Source organism: Cuculus canorus, chromosome 3 (genome assembly GCF_017976375.1).
Source record: "Cuculus canorus isolate bCucCan1 chromosome 3, bCucCan1.pri, whole genome shotgun sequence".
NCBI lineage: Eukaryota > Metazoa > Chordata > Aves > Cuculiformes > Cuculidae > Cuculus > Cuculus canorus.
This window is the reverse complement of record NC_071403.1, coordinates 8,270,000-8,291,304: the sequence shown is the minus strand read 5'-3', so window position 1 is coordinate 8,291,304 and position 21,305 is coordinate 8,270,000. Positions and strand designations below refer to the sequence as shown.

Genomic DNA, 21,305 nt, shown 5'->3' with positions numbered 1-21,305 from the left:
AATACCAAGAATATATAAAATATTTCATTAATTTATTCCAAGTTTCAGATAAATTTTCATCTCAGTTTTGACTTTGGAGTTCCATATTCTCACACTACAGCAGTTTCATTTATATACGCAGATCAAATATCCCTATAAGGATGCAGCACCAAAGCATACTTGTTTATATTTTTCTGTCTTTATTTTGGATATATTTCATTCTGTATTTCTTCCTTGCTAAAACAAAAAAACTGCTGAAATGAGAACTTGCTTATCTACTAAATCAACATCTTGAAAGTTTTAGGTGGCAAAGTCAGCAGACAGCAGACTAAAGCCCAGCCAACGTTTTCTTATGCTACCTCAGAAACTTTTATGCTTCCTTTTCTATCAGATATCTCACAAGATCTCTGTATTTGCCTGTCAAACAGAAGCAGTGCAGCTGTAAGTAAAATGATAATTGGAAAGATAATGTTAGTGGTATTCAGGCATCTCTCTCAAAGCAGCTTAGTCATATGCTGTATGGAATAAAAACAGGATTGGCTGAGTAAGGGAATTTACTGTTTCCCAGGAAAGGAAATTGCCTGCCACACATCTGGTGAAATGTTCTAAATGTTTAGTTTTGACAAAATATACATTTCAGCTCTTCTTATAAGGTGAGTTCAGTAGAATGGGGTATCTTCTTTCTAAAAATGGAAAGATCTAATTTGTACTTTAAATATACCAAGCCACTATTTGCTATTTTATGTCAAAGACTATATACACTCAGCCATAAAGCAAGCAGGAAATCACAGGCTAAGCAGCTATATTTCACTGTGCAGAATAAATGTACCATTCCATATCGAGAGCAGAAATAAAAGATAAAGAGAACAACGAACATGAAAAAAAACACTGAGAGGGAGCAACTGGTCTGAATTACAACTTTTTACTCAATTTCATACTGGCATATATAAGATTCCATGCCAAATTATTTACATTCCTTCCTACTTCAACATGGCTATGAGATGTTCCTATTCATAACTGATGGGAGACAGATCTCTGTCATTCAGCTTTTCTGGAATAAGCCCTGCCCTGCAAGCAGACTTGTTATTATGCCTCTGAGGCTCAGTAAAAAGGCTGTATTCAGGCATCTTCCTTCCTCCTCCTCAGTTTTCAAGGACAAAAATGTATTTAACTTGACTTACTTTTCACACCAGTTTTCTAAAATTAGCTGTTACTACTTTCTTTCCCCCTGAACTCTGCCTGGCTTTGAGTCCCTGGGGAGGGAGAGAAGTCCACTTCCTCCTCCACAGCTGGGAAAGCTGCTCCCAAAGGGATAGAAAGGGTGAAGGATCACAATCAAATGCTCCAAAAGATGCACCAAATACGGCACTATCCTGCAGCGAAGGGTTGAAGGGATGTATATTTATTTTGTTGGCAAGGTGAACATTCACTAACTTTCTCGGGCAGTGGGAAAGAGCACTTCAGTAAAGCAATATAAGTCCATTGGACCCAGATGGGGAAACAGCAGTTATGTGTGTGTGTGTTTTGGGGGATGTATTCCAGTTGTTGCCCCTACAGATTGGGTGTGTCAAGGAAAAGTTGGGGAAAACATTACCATGGTGAACCTCAGGGTTTTACTCCAAGAGCCGGATGAGAAGCACAGCAGAGCAGTCAACTGGTGGTGCCTACCGTGCTGTTAAGGGTCTTCCATTAGGAATTTGTTATCACTTCTTGGAATAATACTTGCATTTTCTATACCTTTTCCCTGAACTGCTGACAGCTGCCATAGCAACTGGCCATTCATTCATTCATTCATTCAAAAAAAAAAGAGCCACAAAAACCAAACGCAGCCAAAAAAACAGTAAAAGGTGAACTAGTTTCTCTTTCCAGTATTCATACAGCCACAGTTCTCCCTAGTGGAGGTCCAAGATACAGCAAGCCTTGTTAGGCAGCCTCCAAGTTCAGTTTTGTTCCTGGCCCCACTACTGCTCCCAGGGTCATGTATCAGCCTTTCCTAAAGGAAAACAGACTCCAGTTCAAACCTTTAGAGACTCTCCAGTCTCTCCTCAAAAAACCCAGCGAAACTGAGCTGCCACATTATATTGGTGATCTGACTTGCTGGTGTGGCATGGAGATGGCAAGATTCATAGCAATTCAAACCTTGTCGATTTAATCAAGCCTCTCATGGAAATCCAGTCTAATGAATTCTCAGCATCCATTAAATCTTGTCTTTTATATATGCCGAGTCTTTTGAGTAGAAGTCTAATAATTAAAAGCAAAACCTTTAAAGACTACACTCATCTTTCCCTTTAATGTCTAACTAAGGTATTAACAAATGCATGGAAATATAACCAGAAAAATTAAGATTATCTTCCGGTTCTTTATCATTTTGGAGAGAGATGGTTTCAGAGCCGGAGCATTCTTACATTCAGCAGTACTCTGTTGAGAGCCTTATATTCTTCGCGCTAGCTGTGAGATTGAAAAAAAGTAGGGGATGGATCAGTTTAAGGATGAGTACAAGTCATAATAGGAAATTCTCATTTACCTTAGAAAATTAATTAATTTAAAAAAATCAAATAAAAGAAAATATTGAATTTGAAAGTCTGGTAAGATGCCCAGAAATGCTTCACACAGTGTAGGGTATAAATCTAATCCTAGTGCTGTCCTCCTTGCATAATTGTTTCTCAACTATCTTGTAAAGGGCTGATATTCACATGGAATTAAGCTTTCTTTCAAAGACTTCTACATACTGAAAAGCAGAAATCACTATGGAGAAAGCTTTTGCAAATTCATTAACAATGCACGTAGCTGTTACCTTACTTCGCTTTGCTGTTGCAATACAAAACTGAAAAATGCACAAAACTGAAAAATTTATACTCCAAACCCTCCGAAAATGTATATTTTGAGAAAATAATCTGGACTGTATCCCAAGCTCCAAACATATTCCCTTATTTCCTTTGGCTGGAAGGATGGACAATGGCAGATGAACACTTCACAGGAAGAAAATCTGACAAACTGGTTACATAGGTCAAAGTCAAGTACAATCCGAACCTTTCTGGAGGTATTTAGAATTAAATTCTAGAGATTTTCCTTCACAGAGGTAACTTTGTATTATGTAAAGAAATCCCAACAGTTTCCCACAACGTAAGGCGTGCATTTTAGTTGCTACAACTATTTCTGACCACTCCAGAACACAACTTCCATGGTTTAAAAAGTAAAAGCTCCATTAGTCTATTACATGAAACATAACAGGTTGTGTAAGAAAATCTGTTCTAAGATCTCAGGGCATGCGAGGATTTTCCTCATCTAAAAGTAACTCTGGTCTGTAATTCATGTTAGTTTGACTAGCACGGCGTTCTCTTTGTTTATTTTAATTAAGAAAGATCTATAGCTTCCAGATCCAGACCTAGCAAAACTCTCTGGCAGTTTGTCTTCAGGGGTCCGTATCCCATCATGCTGGTTTCGAGAAGACATTTTCTAAAACAGAGAAGTAAACTTTTCCAAAATTTCAGTGGAATCAACTCTTTCCCAGGGTTTGGTAAGTTGGTAATTTTCCGCTTTTTCAAGATCACTGATCATTGCTGTGAACATGGGAGTGGGAAATAGAGGGGAAGCCGCTTTTTACTCTCACATCCACATTTCAAAGACTTACTTTATTAGATTATTCCCTCAGTTTTTATGGGTATTTCCCACTTCCAAGGGCATGGAATTGGGCTGGTGAGAGCTGACGGGGGAACTGCTATTCAGCCGTGCCACTTCCTGAGACATGCCTTACTGCCACTGTATCTGGGCAGTTATTCCCTCTCCCAGTCCCAGCTGACGTGTGATTTGCAACTCTCTCCAACCTTAGCGCTTCCAAAGTTAGCCATTTAATGCAGACAAAAAGGACTTAAAAAAAAAAAAGAAGCTTGAAAATGCTTATATGCCTAAAAATCTCAGAGATTCAGTAAAAATACAAAGTCTGCGTTCAACTGAAAACTTTTAATTAACACCCCTCTCTTGTTCTCATTGCAAGACGTGCCCAAGCCTGCTTTTGTATGCTTAGGACTGTGTCTTTCTCTGTAATTATACAATGCATTAAACAAAACCGAAATTATGTCTTGGTTCAGTGCATTTTAAACAAAAATTCTTTATAGAGCACGAAAAAAAAGCCTAAGAAATCTTTTTTTTTTTTTTTTTCTGGTCAGCATTTAAAAAAAATTATTACCACCACAAATACTTTACAAGCATAGTTGGAGGCTATCGGAACTGATTGCTCTGTCTAGGAAATTCTTTAATTAGAGCCGCGCTGGAGGAATTCGCAGGGGTCCGGTTGCTGTCGGCTCCTCCCCGGGGTTTCCTCTCACTCCGCTCTGCACAAGCCTCACTCCACATGTCTGCCTGCTGCTCTTATCAACTCATCCTAGAAGGGCACAGAAGTGATTGATTGGGGGGGACCAAAGCGGTGAACTGTGGGCACAGGCGAGGAGGAGCAACCTCCAGCGGGGGCTGCATCCCAGCGCTCCAAGAGGATTGTTTTTGCTTTTCCGCATCTGACAGCTCCGGACTCAGGGGAAAGACTGCACGCTTCCAGTTTGAGATTTGGACAGTGAGAAAGCCCAGCCCTCATTCAGACGGCACATGGCAGCAGAGCACTCGCTTCCAGCGCAGGTTAACTAGGTCTGAGCTCTCAAGAACGCCCCACAGCACTCTAGGTTTGCTGGGTTACCGCAGGAGCTAAAATGCAGCTGACTGTTTACTTCTTTTTGGGCTGCGGTATTTTCTTAGCTTCGGGATATAACTCCTTTAGTAAGAGCATGGAGGCGATAGGCAAGAAGCAGTACCAAGTTCAGCACGGGTCATGCAGCTATACCTTCCTTTTGCCGGAGACAGACAACTGCCGGTCGTCTTCTTACGTGTCCAATGCAGTGCAAAGGGATGCACCTTTAGATTACGATGATTCAGTTCAAAGACTGCAGCTACTTGAAAACATTATGGAAAACAACACTCAGTGGCTAATGAAGGTAAGATAAGAGAATTTCTATTCTAAAAATCTTGTTTACAGCATCCTGTTATCTATTTCATTGTGTTTTGTTTTTTCTATCAGTTTCTAAATTCACAAACTCCATTATCTAAACCAAATTTCTGAATTACTTTTCAATCAAAAAGTTGAAGTCTGAGAATGTAATTTTACTGACTAAAAAGGAATAGAGAACTGCACTGTTCTGCAGAGCTTGTGCTTTCAAGTTGCATTTGAGTTGCTTGGACAGACAGTAAATACATACCCAGGCAGACTGCCTGAAATTTCTGACATGAAAGAACCAGCTAGGAATTTATAATTAACCAACAAGGGCTATTTTATCTCTATTTAAAGAATACAGAACGCACCTTTATCCAAGGCATGTTTGAAAAATGTTATTTGAAACTATTTCAGAACTTGCATGCGGTCATGAATATACTAAGACCTGCTGATAAAGAACTGTAATTCTAAGCAAGGGCTGCGAGTCACTTGCAGTGAAATTAGCCTAGTGAAGTGACAGAATTTCAAGAAAGTTCATTAGCGGATATCCTTCGCATCCTGTAACATTTCCACTCCAATATACAATATTCAAGGGAAAAAAAAATCTGGAAAATGTGTTGCAGTTGCCACATAGCTTCCTTTAATGCAACTCCACTGGAAGTAAGGGAAAAAGATATGTTTATTGCCAAAGTGGCAACAGTTGTAAAATTATACTTGAAAACACAAAAAACATTTATACTGCATAAATTCTTAATATTACTGGAGAACAAGTCAGATCACTGTTCCTCATTTTAACAGAAACTTGCTTGATTCTAAATGTGGTAGAGTTCAATGGATTTTGATTTAATAAACCTTTATTTCACTGGTACCTGCAAAAATGTGATGTATAGTTTAATTGCATAGTAAATTTATTAGTGTTTGTGTCTCATACCAAGATCCCTATCTTCTAAGCAATAAATATTTTGAGGACTTAACTGAGCAGCTGAGATCTCCAAGGAAGTGTTCAAGGGATGTCATGAGTTTTTTTACATAAAGAAAGAAATATTTGTTGCGAATGAAGAGAATTCATAGTTCTCTACAATGAGTAGCCAATTCTCCATACCAGGCTTACGTGATTATAGAATAATTTTGCATTAGGGTTCAATTCTCTCATCAGTCACAAAGTTGCAGAACTAGCATGATTCAATCAAAGGAACTTGCTAGAGAATGTGTGTGTGTAAGAAATAGAAGTCACACTTGAAAGCAGAAAGCTTAGTGTGGTCATCTACCTGAAAAAGAACCTTCTAGCTTAAATCCAAAATGCATACAGTTGAGGGCTGCAGTGTGGGCCTCTAAATCTGTCTTTATGGGTTTAGGATGCTTAATTTAGACATCCAAATAGCATCAGTTCAATAGCTTTTGGTTTTTTAATCTCACAAGCAAACATACTTCACATACTTACTTTTCTACTCATTAAATTACAATGCTCACTATTGTAATGTTAAGACCAACATTAGCAGATGTGCAATGCAGGATGAGAAATACACAAAACAGCCTAATCTACCCAGCTGCTAAGCTATTTCCTAACATAAATAGAAAATCACACGCAGGACTCCAGTGCTAAATGCCACTTAAGTAGGCAAACACAGTATCATAAGTGGCATCAGGTAAACAGAAACCAGTAAGCAAATTCCAGCATCCTTATTTAGTAAAAACTCTGCTTTTTCCTGTCAGTCCCTGGGAAATCAGTTACAAGAGGGATTGTATATCTAACCCCTTCTTTGGGGAACCAAAAGGCAGATTTTCTTTTTTTATGAGGCAGAGAAATGTTTCTTTTATTTAGCAAAGATTTCCAAATAAGATGCTTTAAAAGACCACCCCCCCCCCCCTTTTTTTTCCTAGCTATTCCACAGCTAAACATCCTGTAAAATAACTGCTGTTTGCCTTTTTCACTATTTTAACACCTGCTCTTTAGGTCATCTGTTTTGTTCACAAAGAGACTCCAACAAAAGTAGCTTTTCCTCAGATTTGCTTTGCTAGAGACACCTGGTCCGCAAGTGAAGATGAAAAGCAAACAACAACCTCTAAAGTTGCCTACAGAGTTTACTTGCTGTTTTTCTTAAGGTCACTAATACGCATTCCTAGGTTTATATTTCAATTGACAAAAATATACTACTATATTAATCAAGGCATGACAAAAAAAAATTGTTCACTTAGACTTTAGACCCTATTGAAAGTGTAATATAAGATTGATTCACAAAGTAACCTGGCATTAACTTCTCAGCATTTGCACAAAACCCCGAGCTTTGGGTCTTGCTTTTTAAAAAGCTTTCTTTTTTTCCTTCATTTAAGAGGCAGCACCTGTTTTATTTCGAAGTTGTGTAAAAAAAAGATACAAGTTTTTAGTGAATTAACCTTTAAACGTTGTTCCTGAAGTATTGCACATCCCAAAACATATTTACACTCCTCCCCCCGTCCTGCCTTTAATCCATCAACTAAAGGAAACGTTCTATTTCTGAATGAACGCTAGTCTGTATGAATGGAACAGCATGGGAAGTGTGTGCTTCATCTGCTTAATGGACAAACACAATGGGAAGAAAATGAGTTACGTAGGTTCAGGTTCTTTTGTGATCTGCTCCTGCATAGGGAGCAGAAGACTTTGTTCTACAATTGCTACATTTTGCTGCTTCATGAAAACTGATTTTTTCTTTTTTTTTTTTTTTTCGTTCTGAACTGTATTAATGCCTTATGTCACTACTGTAAATACCACACATAAAACTGGAATGTATTTTCAGAAGTAGATTATGTTTAAGCATTCGGATGACATACTAGAACAAATCACTATTCCACCTAATCCAGTGTTTAGCAGTGAGCCGGTAAGCGATGCTGTAGAGCAAAGGCCAAACCCCTACATCAATCATTCAGCAACATACCTGAAATGAACTTTCTTCTTTGACTGTTCCTACCTTGACATCAATTCGTATATTAAAGTGTAAGACTTTTTTAATGCGCATGTGGGCAGGGGGAGCCAACCTTTCAGTAATGAGGTTTTCAATTTATTTGAGAGGATAATAGATTGAGATACAGCTGAGGTACAAGACTGTAAATTTTAAGTGTAGACATGCATGTTATACTTTGGCATTTTTTTTACATAAAAACAACACCAGGTTTTCAGATATTCCTAAAAGACAGGCAATTCCCTTAAGTTCCACAATTAAACAAATCTCTGTCTGAATTAATGGCAGCTTTACCATTTGGATCACAAGTTTTCTACTCAGGGAACTGTTTTTTTTCCAGGTATTAAGACATTGAAATAACTGAACACTGACTTGAATTTACTCCTTTGTACATAAAATAGATCTTATGACTCGGGAGATCTGACTGTAGCGTAAAAGAAATGGGTTATACTTTCTTAGTCTTTCTTTTTACTCTTAAAAACAATGTATGATCAAAGCGATTACAGCATATGGAATATAGGTAATTTATTTGTAGTTTATCAGCAGATCAAAAGACTAGAAAATAAAAGTCTGTGCCAGGAGTCAATATTTAAGCCTAAACCCAGGACTTCATCCTGAATCATCCCAGCAGACTGGGAGGGGGGCGCTCTGTTGATAGAGATAGAGTTTCTTTGGATACTCTGAGCTAAAAACCTTTTGTCAAAATGTATTTCTTCTCTAAGCACAACAAGATCAGAGATTTTAAGATGTACAGGAATGAATGCTTGTATTTTTTGATGAGTAATTACCAATGAAAGGTTATAATTACTGGTGTACTTGTACTGAATTTCATATCTCAGTTATGAAAAGATATTCCAACATGCCATCAAGCAAAAACATCTGCACACAATGGACAAGGACAAATATATGGTACAGTGTTGGATTTTGAAGTACGCAAGAGATGATTCTGAATCTGAATCAAGAGCTGCATTCCTTTCTTAAGTAATGCATCTGTTTCCACTTATTGTGAAAAGTGCTTGTTTCTGTCTATCGACAATGTATTTGCTAAGCAAAAGAGTACTGGCAGGATCAAAAGAAAATGCTTTTTTACTTTCAGATTAGTACATGTTATTGGATAAAGTGTTCATACTACTTTAAATGATCTGACTATGCAGTTTATTGTTATATCTCCTGTAAGCAAATTTCTGTGAAAGGATTTGAAATGACACTTTGGCATGTTTAAAAACTATGCCGGAAAGACTATTTCTGCATCATTCCACAAAAACCAGATTGGTAATACAGGTATGAAATTGTACAAAATCAACAAAAAGTAGTCGACTAGAGATTTTCTTGTACAGATCTACTAGACGAAATTGAAGTTCAGAGCTCACCATCTCCAAGACGTTAACAGTAAAAATGTGATAAACAGGGGCTTTTTTAACTGAACCAATCTCTTAATAGCTTAATAGCATCCAAGATATATTTCCATGTGTTTTGCTTGTTATTAATATGATTCTAACCTATTGCCATTGACTGATCTAAACAGTAAATTGTGAGTCTTTCTCCATTAATTATTAACATCAAGTGCTTTATTTCCCTTCTTTTTTCTCTTTCTTCAAGTGTACATAAAAGAAATGAGCCTGGAGATGCTTGAGTTAGCAGTTACCCGTCCTTTTTGTTTGCATATGCACCTAACATATAAAAATTGACAGCATAACCTTCAGAATATCTTACAAACTTTTTCAGACTGAGGTTCAGAATGGTGTTTCTTTTACAGACAATTATCTTGTCACTGCTCCTTTTTTATTGTTAATTATGAAAAAATACAGTAATGTGCATCTTCTCCTACTTTACCAAGGGAAACAACAGATACAGTTTGCTTGATTCCTAATCACAAAAAAGAAGCTATCACGTGTATACTGCTTAGAACAGAATTTTGCCCAGAAGACACAGGTACCCATTTCTAACTTACAAAATATGACATCTAGTATCGAGAGTGAGTGTATTATACTGTCCTTTTCATACCACAGTATTTGTGGTTTTAAAAAGATATCACATTATATGTTGTTTAATTTACAACATTTCTTACAGTAAACCAACACATCTTAGTAAACCACTATTTATTTAACAACCTTTTACATACATTAGTGCAAGAACCTCTGGTTGCATCTCTTATTTCATGGGATTTTACATATCTCTGGCTGAAAGCTGAGATGGGGGCAAAGTAGGAGTGTCTTCCTCCATCACTACCGTTATTATAGGGTTAGGTATGCAAATTGCTTCCAACTGATTTAGAAGACGTAGTCTTAGACCTTAGATGAAGGTTTACAACAGAGAGGTGCCACTCTAGGATCCTTCTCTGGAGCTTAGCAAACCCAGAATTTCATCTGATGACTCAATATATCTTTACTAGCTCCCTAGAGGAAGTACAGTCTGTCTCTTCAGTCTGGAAGGGAGAGAAATAGAGGAATAGAAAACTTAAAAGAAATCCCCCTTGAAGAGGTAGATTTATCAGCATTTCTAAAGAAGGTGCAAAAGTTAGCACGCTGCATGGCCCTCAATCTGGCATGCTACTTTGGCACTGAATTTTTTAAGTCTCAGAATCAAGAGACAATAGGTAGAAAGCAGAAATGTGGACTAGGCTGAATATGTGATACGAATACAGAGAAAAATATTATGCTTCCCAGTTGTTAAAGCAGCTTAGGTAAAGTCAGTTCAGGACCAATGGTCTTTCCATAGAGTTTGGTGTCTCTCCATTCCCACATCCTGGCAGAATCACAGAATAATAAAATTGTTTGGACAGGAAGGGACCTTCAAAGATCAAGTCTAATCGCCCTGCTGGGGGCACGGACATCTCCACTAGATCAGATTGCTCAAAGCCCTGTCCAGCCTGACCTTGAACAATTCCTGGGATGGAGCATCCACAAGTTATCTGGTCAACCTATTCTAGTGTCTCATCAAACTTCTAAAAAAAAATTCTTCCTGGATGAAGAAGATGCAAGTTGTACTTCAGAGAAAAACAATTCTAGCATCTATTTAGTAATAAGATACTGATGGGAGCCTTAAGGATATCTGCAGAGACTGCACAAGGGAAAATGGGAGATATCTCTTGAATAAAATAATATTTCATGTATGAACCAATATATGGAACAAAGATGTCACACAGAAAATATTCTGGTAGTCCAAATGCTCTCACTAGGAAATATCCCACTGATAAAAACAGCTAAACCATTGAGAAAAGAATTCTTCAGTGGACTTTAAGTATCATTACAACTTTCAAGAAAGGAAAGTTTGCACGGCACTGAATAAGAAGTTTCAGAAATAAGCACAGACAATTTAGTCTGTTATTTTATTATTTGAATTTCTCAGACTAGCCAAATATAAATTACAGGTGAAAAAATAATAGGATCAGCCTATCATTTTATAGCATTAAGTGTCTGTAAAGAAAAAAAAGGTATAGCACAGTAACCTAATACTTAGAAATGCCTTAGAGATAGGGTACATTCCACAGTGGAACAAATTAAACCAAATAATCTCACACACACACACACAAAGTTGAGAAGTGCTTTACAGCTTCAAATACAGTGATAATTTGATTTCTTTTAACAGCCATATCTCTAAGAAAAGGGGCAGAGGAAAAAAAAAATCATTTATTTTTTACTGAGAATAAATGAAATACTGGTCGGTGAACCTAAACTCTATTTCAAATAAACCAAGATCAAATGTTATAGAATTCTACAGGTTACAAAACCCAGATCCATGCTTTGTATAAAAAAAATCCCACACCTAAATACTTCTGCAAACACTCACTGTGTCAGTTTTCATGCTGCCTAGGAAAATACATTACTACTTCTTAAATGCCATTTTAAATACAAATGCTTACTACATTAGAAATAATTACTAAAAAACCTATTAGTTTTTATCTGTCTGTGGAACAAATTAACACTAAAATTAAGATGTTTACTAAGCTTAGCAAACATATCTTGTAATTTTGCATGATTGGGAGATATCTGTTCTCATTCCAACTTCCAGCATATTATGCTTACTCTAAACAGAGAGAGGGAGGCTACAGGAACTTTTCTGCTGTCTTTATACTGTCCATATGAAGCACTATCAGTTTATCTAATAATCTTCCAGGAGCCTGCTAAGGTCATAATGAGGTCTTACTGCTAAAAGGAGAAGGATGATAGACTATGCAACCTTCCCTCTGTTAACTTCTCTGTCTGTTAGAAAAGTATGGATGGAAATCTAGTATTCTTCAGAGTTACATTATTCACAGAAGCTCTAAGGAGTGAAATATTTCTCTCTCCAAATGAGCGAATACTTTAGAATTCTTAGATGACAACAATTTTCCAATTCAGCTGTCTCTAGAGATCCCTATTAAGCCCAAGTGACATATAGTGTCCTAACTTTGCTCAAATTCCTTTTAGTACAGTAGGGAAAAAAATATCTTTTCCATTTCGGTATTTGTAGTCAGGTCTCAAGCATCATGATAGAACTTCAAAAAAATGAAACTATATAGAGTTCCTTTACCTCCCCGGGGAACAACATATCAACTTTCTATCATCAATTTTGGTCAGGAATTCAAATCAGCGTATTGTGGTGACACAGCTGAGAGCTTAACAGACTATTTAATTTAACAGGTAGCTATGACATCTTATTATTTAAGTTTCTGGAAGGGTGGGAAAAAAAGCTTGCTTGATATATTAAAGCTCTCTCAATGTTAGCAAATGGAATTCTTTAAGAAGTGTTCAATTTTTAGACTCTCTAGTAACTTTTAATATTGTAATTATCAAGAAAATGAAAATAACTGCGTGCATTGCAAAAACTGTGCTCAAGAATGCATGAGGCCCAGAGTAATTCAGTATAAAGTCAAAACTACCATATTAGAGCATTCTGGTGTGGTACAGCATACTCAATCACACAGCTGTCATCATTTGAGCTACTTTAGAAGCAATGTTTCAGTTTGCTTTTTGAATAAAGGGTTTGTCAAAACTACATGAAAACACACTTGGCAAACATTTGATCTTTGTTAATCCACTTAGAACGTTTTGTCGGGGAGAAAGGCTAAAAGTTCTCATCTTTGGAGAAAGAAAAATGGTAACCATTTAGAAACGGTGGGATCTTCTTCAAATCTCAAAGTGATTGAGCAGCACATTAAGTCCAAACAACAACTTTGCAGACCTGTTCATTTTCATGCTCCTAGCACTGGAAATCATTCACCTTGTGCCCTCACGATATCAGCTTCATCGCTATGCTTGCTCTTTGGTTCAGGCCTGCATCAGATGTGCATGATCCTGGAAGGAAAAAGCCTCTTTTGTTCCATTCTGTCAGGGTGTGGGAATGGGGAGACACCCAGCTCAGTGGAAAGGACATTTCCTGGGCAAAAGCCATAGCCCTTGTCCCTCCAGCAGCCCCCCTGCATATGATAGGATATGACATCCATCTGCTGGGGTCCTGCTGTTCAACATATGATCTGATCTATACTATTACACCGAGGTATTTCAGTAAGTGGAGAGGTTTAATTTTGATAGCTGGCACCTAAATACCATTTCAGTTTTGTCTTCCTTCACGGAACTTGGAGACATCATATTAAGATGCTTCATATTCTTCAAGTCCTTTCCCTTGAACAACAACATCATGCTCTGTGCAACAATTTTCCTTCTCATTTTCCACTTACAAGGTCTAACCACCTATGAGATACTAGTTCAGACCCACGGTTTCCAAGTGAAATATCAACCAGTGCCTTAAGTAGAATATGCCAATTGGTCAAGAAGCATTAGCCCCATTTTCCACGGGGTCAGCCATTAATTGACCATCTCAGCTGTGCAAAAAGTCAGCTTTCAGACATCAAAAAAGCTTCACATCAAGGCTGAAATATATGTCATAATGGAAAACACGCTTGCCATACTTTCCTATTGTACTCACAGATATCCTGTCCATTCAGAGAGTTCAATATTCAAGAAAATTCCCTCGTGAAGACTTAATTAAACAATTTCTATGGTTTTGCTTTTCTTCTTAGAAAGCTTTTCTAAGCAGGCTAATTCAACTATTCAAAGGGAACACCAACTTCCCTTTTCTTAATACAACTTTAAAGAAAATGGATAAAGTAGGCATAAGACAGCTTAAGTGAATGAGTAAAACCACACAAAATCTTGTCTTTTTCTGCTTCTAAGGAACTCACTTAAATAAAACTAAACTTCCTTGTGTGAGGTCTGAACTTTGACTATGTTAACTATCCCTGTGTTTTTCACTGATGCCAAACTTCCATCCTGATGCCTGATTTTCTGACAGATGTAATGGTTGCCTATAAAGTAATAGTAAATTAAAAAATCCTGCTGTAACTGTTATTGGAGCCTTACTAGGAATGTTTTCTGAAAACTGCTCTGGCATGATGAAACAAGGTTCAAATAACTAGAAGGTAAGCCCCAAGACTAGTAACCTAACCCTTAGCAAGGTATAAACTGCAACAAATATAAACAAACTCATGCTGTCTAACCACGAACAAGCAAGGATTGACAACTACAGTTTAACAGCTATGGAACTATAGATTGTAATACCCTATTTTTCCTCTGACACTCAAGTTTATTTGACTTGCATCTAGAGAAATCTTACCTATGCCTTGAGTTCAGTTTCTTTTTTTATGCTAAGCTTTATTATTTTCTAAAGGTTCTGAGGACAGCATACAAAAAAACCTAGTTCTGCTCTAAGCACGTAGAAAAATTCCCACTGACTTTTTAGTGAAACTTAGGTTTCATCCGATGTATCTAAAACCTCATTTAACTCAAAAAGTGAATTTCTTTTTTTGAAACTATTGGTAGTTGATAATGGAGTAAATCAGTAAGTCAGACGTGCTTTAAGGCTTACTTCATGTGCACTATATCTAACTAGTAAGGATGCTATTGGAATAGAAAAGAGTGATAATTTTAATCACAAGGAAATACACATTTTCCTTTTCTTGTTCCTCTCAAGTTCATGTGGGAGTAACATCTCCCAAGAGTCTCATCCAGTCAAGTCCTTTGCACTCACCATTTTCCTCAGTGAATTTCCGTCCAATTTCAGAATGTTTTTTAACCCTCAAGCCAATTCCTTGTCCCCAGCCAGCTTTAAGATCAGTCTTCCAGACCCCTTTTGCAGCTCATTCCCTCTATGAATTCCTATCCCTTACACATCTATTTTTAAATTCAGCTCACACAGATTCTATTCTTTTCTTTTTTTTTTTTCTAATCTTTTACTTCTTTCCCTTCATTAAGACTATTCAGCTTCCTGTCTGTCCCATATGAAATCCCTTTTCTCTATGTCCGTTGTCATTCAGGATTCTCAGTTCTGGATTCTTTTGTTCTCATTTTTAAATTTAATTTGAACCCTCACCTACATGAATGCTCTCCTGGGTATTAAGACGGTCAGCTTCCTTTTCTGACCAGCTGCATCCAGTATCAATTACATTGTTCTTTCTCCTTTGGTAGATGTGGTTACTCATCTTGACAGCAATCAAGCAGTCTTGCATTCAAGGGAGTCTTCAGAAAGTACCTTTAAAAGTCCCTCTTCAGTGGCCCATCCCATCACATCTTGCTAAACAGGGACAGTTTTCTGCCATAAAATACCCATCCTACATAGCACATAGCTTTGGTTCTCAGCTGTGTTTGCTGAGAGTTCCTCGTCTTCCATTATAATAAATGCCAATAGCATCCCTCGTTTTGAGAGGATTTGGCTCCAGTTTCTGGTGTTCATGCAAGAGCACTAACTGGCAGCTGCCTGGCTTCAGGCTTTCAGGAGCACTGGCTGGAATTCAGTGTGAGAGGTGATTTTCCATCACCACCTGAGTGCTCTGTGGGACAGAGGAACTTTTGGAAGTAATGGATGGAAAGACTTTTCTTCTTGGCTACGTTTCAACAATCTAAATTGCCTGATTTTAGATGAATATTACTAGCTATTGAGAATAAAAAAAAAGTACTTTTTTATCAGTATTACATAATCTAAAATAATTTTTTCCCCATGACACACATTTTTTTCTGCAATGTGCTACCTATACGTGCTGATTTTATTTCCAAATATTTGTGTTTGTCCGCTCTTTACAGAGTAGCTTCCTGTTTTATCTTTCAACCATGAAATTCCTCAGAAGCTTTTGTTTTAAAGACTCTTAACTGTTCTAATGGAACAACAAAGGGAAACAAATAAGTGGCATTTGTCAAGAGCATATCAAGATGCTCGGTTTTTTAATCAAGCAGAGATGACCACCTGAGCTTCGCTTAAGGGTGGCCCTTAATGCTTTCTCTAGCCACAGGCAAGTTGATTTTGGGTTTGGGGTCCTGCTTCTCCTGCCCAGCATTTTGGAAACCTCTGGTCTGGCAAGAGAGGAAGTTTCAGACTGGTGATGAAAACGTAGCAGCTTTTGGACACATCACCTCCCTTGTCCATCAAGCATACTAGCAATGGAAACAGTGGAGAGAAAGATTGACCATGTCTTAAAAAAAAAGAGCTACAGCATTTATGAGATGAAATAACTTTTGTGGTTTTATTTTGTTTTTTTTTTTTTTTGCAATTGTACAGGAAAATGAGTGCGTGAATTCTTAGAGAAATTCAGTCCTTCCAAACTGAACTCAGCAGCTGACGTTTACTGTCTCAAAGTCTTGAGCATTCAAAAACTGGCAGGACTTCAGCTCAAATGACTGGTTCTCTCTTGGTAGCATCATCACTGAGGCTTCTTCATCAAGGAAAAAAAAAATCTTATAAACTCTCCATAAACTATATTTAGAAGCCAGTATGTTGCAAAGTTTGAGAACTACTCAAAATGCTTTCAGTTTCTTTCATGTGTGACATTTAAAAAAAAAAATGTAATGATTTTTCATGCTGAAAGATGCTCTGTGAACACAGCTTTGAAACAGGAGACACCCAGTTTTATAGCTTACAAAAGGGACTAATTATGTTCCACAGCTTCCTAACTAGTTTGATCCTTGAACTCCGAATCATTCTTGCTTCTGGTTGGAAGTGGAATGCAAGATGACTGCTTCCCTAGAAAGCAATGCTGAGTATAATCCGTGAATGCCTAACTCTGTTTCACTTCCTCAACTACATATTTTGAAAAGAGAGATCTGCTTCCTATTTCCTCAAGAAACTGCACTTTGATTTGTTCCACCACACCTTGAGCTATTCTGTAAAACAGGCCATCCTGTTGAAAGAGTAATTCATAACATAATTCACTTGATATAAGGTGAGAGAGAAAAGATAAATGGTTTTAGTTTAAAAATCTATGCCAGATACGAGTTTGCTAAACATTTTGTAATAGATATAAAACCACATAGCTGAAGTCTTTCATGAAAAAATGTCCTAAGTACGCCCACCAGCAGACCTGGTAGTAAGTTTATTCCAGCTGCCTGTTGCTTAATGGAAGGGAAAAAATATGCAAATGGAAAGGATCACTGTTGATCTGGGATCTTACCACAGGTTTATTCACATGTAGTTTTTTGAAGGCAGAATCTCATCTTTCTGCCAGTCTGGTAAAGTCTTGATTCCCTGATGGTAGCAAGCAAGTAAAAAATATCACTGAAAAAATGTAGGCTCGTCTCCAAAAAGTTTGAGTATTCAATTTGTGAACTTATAGCCCAATGCAATAACCTAGTATTTAAAATTTAAATATCGATCCGCAATATTTCTTATAGTGCTCATAAGTAAGGAATGCTAATTTTGAATGTTGGTGGCTTGTTGCACATAAGGAGGAACATTTATATTCATTTCAGTGAATGGCAGAAGCATCATTGGCTTCTTGTCTTCCTGGCTGCAGTGCTACTGAACTTCGGCAAAATGCCATTCATGACTCAGAGTATTTATTTATTTATTCTTTATTTTTAGACTAATGGGAACTTTATGAATTCCTTGCCTGATTTCTAAGAGAAATACCACTTAGCTGTGATCTTGAAAAATGGTGATTCAGAATCTTAGATTATTGCCTTAATGAATATCCTTAATTCAGAATGGTTAATCACCATATAATCAGTGATAATTCGGAAGATACTGTTGTTAAATTTTGATTTTAAGTTATTTCCTTACCTGTATAGAAACTCAGACCATTACAAGATTTGTCAAGGTTACTATTTAGTTTCTAATATCAACATTTTCTTGGAAATCTCAAGAATATTTTTCACTTGCAAATTTTATTTACAACCATTAAAAAAATGCTCATCTGTGCACTATATAGAGTAAATGCATCACACATAGCATAAAGAACCTATTTCATCCTCCAAGTGACAAACCACGTGAAAATGCATGCACACTTAGGAAAGCAGTAGTGGAAATGACATGTACAAAACAAGCTCAGTGCTTGGAATCGTGAGAGCTCAACTCTATGATAAACTTCGGGATAGTTTCCGCTTTCAAAGCCTCTTTCCTTTTCTTATGCACTCTTGATTTTTCTAGGTAATCATTTTGATTGTAACTTTTGTAGCTAGTTCAAAACATACAGTAGAAAGCCTGATGATGCTGTAATACCTTTTAATATTAGGAAGAAAATACTTACCATCAAGAACACAGACTGAAAGTCATTCTTCATAAATATTTGTGCAGACAATGAAGGCATTTCATGAATACTTTCATGTTAAATTAATGAAATATTTCATTTTATTTCAAGTAGATTATTCCAAATGAAGGGGAGAATTTTTTCCTTCTGATAGAAAGTATAAATTATAAAAGCATAACATACATCTTTCTCTAAATAAGATGTAATCAGACACAAGTATAAGTTGGTAAGGTTCCATTTAGTGCATAAATGGCATTAACTGAACCATCTTCTCCATATAATTTATTGTAAAGTCTGCATTTACTATTTTAAGAGTTAGCATTTAAACCTTTAGTATTTTATTATACTATTTTAGCTTGAATATTTCCAATAAATCACAGCTCACTTTCAGCTAGTGTTCATTTATGATGTTACTTTCACCTTTTCTTTGCTGACAGGAAAATGAGATAAGAGAAAAATCTTAGCTGGAGGTCTGGACAGGCAGACATGCTCGATGGGGCATGTAAGAAGCTAATAGCGTAGAGACATCTCAAGCATTCCCATATACATTCCCAAAAGATTTCTTTCCCTCCCTTGAGAAACAACACATAGTCCATAGGGACTTCCTGTCCCAGGAAAAGAGGGAAAAAAAAAGCAAAACCCCAGCAATTTAAAGTCTTTTGCAGACATAATCACTTTCTTTTCTCTGCAGTGCACTACTTTTTCTTCCCAAAAGTTACAAGCTACCAAAATTGATAACTGACTTTCAGAAAACATAGAAAAGGGCATATGATTTTATTAAAAGCTAATTTAAAATAGCTTAAGGTTTGATGGATGAGGATTGATGCAATGCCCTTAAAAATGTGTTCCCTTAGGTCTGTCAAGATAAATGGATCTTGGAAAGGACAGTGATTCTTCCATTTTTATTCCAACTTTAAGCAGTAGCAACATGGATAGACTGTGAAAACAAGCAAGAAAAGCTATCTTGAAAAAACAAAACTGTCTGCAAAATTGAATTTTTTACAGTATTTTGTCGGTATAACACCAATACATTACAGTGATGAGGAAATATAAACATTAGCACACATGAAGATCCTGGCAATATTGTTCTCCATTGATTACAGACATGGACATAAAGCAGCACATGGCATATTTACATATATATGGCATATATATGTAGCTAAAATGCTTCATATTACTTAAATGAACTGCTGTGATGACATTGTTGTGCTTACATATTTAATGACAGCTTTCTTCTTTTTATTTCACTGTTATCCATGTTCACTTAGATCCAAGTAGTCTTATCCCAAGAAAACCTTCCTAGTGTGCAGACTTCAATTATACCACAGATAAGCAATTTATATACTTAGTATTTTAATTGACAGTGAAGTCTGTTGAGATAGTCTTTGACAAAACTGTATTTTCTGTCTTCATATACAACAATGTATCCATGAATCAGAAATTTAGGGATTCTGTGATGCATATGGATGACCTTCAGCAATGTGACAGTTGCATACTGGCACCAAGTTTAAAAAAAAAAGTTTCAAATTCTGGACTAAATTCTACTTCAGATGACTCATGAAGAAACCAGATGTGGCCATAATCCAAAGAACACTGCCACTCTGAAACAAGGGCAGGCAGCTAAGACCAAGCATTACTAGGTTAAAGGTAACTTAAGACATCCGGAGCATGAGAAGTAGGAAGGTTTCATCTGTACTCTGAAAAAGTATTCAGAAAAAGAACTGTTGCTACTCATCAGTGGTTTTCTTATTTTGCCCTGCCACTAGAACTAAGCAAAATTGATCATGGATGCTGAAGTTCATTTTCCATCTTGCTCACTGTTGTGTATAAACTAAACATCTTGGGGAAGAAAGTGTCAGGACTACGTCCATAGGTACAGGAAGGACTGATTAAGCTCCTTTGGTTTAAATTCTTGAAGATAAGTTTTCAATAAAGCACAGGACATTTTTAGTAGAGATTCAAGAACTATAACTCAAAAAGCTTTTGACAGCTTAATATATGTCAAACATTGCAGCTTCAATGCATACTTAAAAAATACATAGCTGTAAATGTTGTGTTCTCTGTTGCTGGGTTTTCTACTGGATCTACTCCACTTTTGGAAATCTAAAAAGAAAAATTTGAGGAAAACCACTTACAGATATGTCATTACAGACAGCACAAATAGTGTCCTCCTCTATCCATCCATCTAGTTACAGGGAGTGATGAGGAAAGAAAAAGGAAGAGCCAGCAGATCAATACCTGGCTCTAAGGCTGGTGTCACTGGCAGAATCTGAGGCTTTTTGAATGTGGGTCAGTTTACAGGACACCAGGCTGGTACACCTGTCTCAAAGAGGGAAAAGGATCTTTGCACAGGAGTTAGCAGGGCTCACTGAAGAACTTTCAACTAGATTTGAAGGGGGAAAAGGAGGAAACGACACCTGCTAGAGATATGCCCGGGGTCAACACACCAGCGTTAGAGGGATGGAGTACTAGCGAGGTGCTTTGATTTGCCATCTCAATGGAGGTGGGGGATGGAGATCCGCATAGCCACAAAGATGGAAGGGTTATTGATGTGTTAAAAAGCACAGAAGTATCTGGGAACGGTCATGTAGGAATTAGGTCTTCTCCCCCCAAAACGTGGTGGGATCAATAGCGCAGCTGAAGTGCATCTACCCCTATGCACGCAGCACGGGCCACAAAAAGAAGAAGGTGGAAAGCATTGTTCAGCAGGGAAATTATGACATAGTTGCCATCAGAGAAATGTGGTGGAATGATTCACACATCTGGAGTGCAGCAATGGATGGCTATAAACCCTTCAGAAGGGACAGGCAAGAGAGGAGAGGCAGCAGTGGGGTAGTGGGTAGCCCTGAATGTTAGGGAGTGTTTTGATTGTCTAGAGCTTAAGAATGGTGATTATAGGGTTGAATGTTTATGGGTAAGA

General features: G+C 37.2%; 2 protein-coding genes across 5 annotated transcripts in view; one reads left to right on the top strand and one right to left on the bottom strand.

The window, feature by feature from the left end:
• Positions 1 to 21,305, bottom strand: part of MCPH1 (microcephalin 1) — a 126,299-nt gene that overhangs the window by 31,325 nt on the left and 73,669 nt on the right. The gene's annotated exons all lie outside the window — the stretch shown is intronic.
• ANGPT2 (angiopoietin 2) overlaps positions 4,286 to 21,305 on the top strand; it is a 43,471-nt gene continuing 26,451 nt past the window's right edge. For 3 of the 4 annotated variants that reach the window (XM_054062533.1, XM_009567795.2, XM_009567793.2), the window contains exon 1: positions 4,289 to 4,961. In XM_054062533.1, coding sequence (XP_053918508.1) covers positions 4,680 to 4,961 — 282 coding nt within the window. In that variant the 5' untranslated portion in view covers positions 4,289 to 4,679. Of the gene's footprint in view, positions 4,962 to 21,305 lie in introns of all 4 variants that reach the window. The other variant, XM_009567794.2, reaches the window with a different exon arrangement.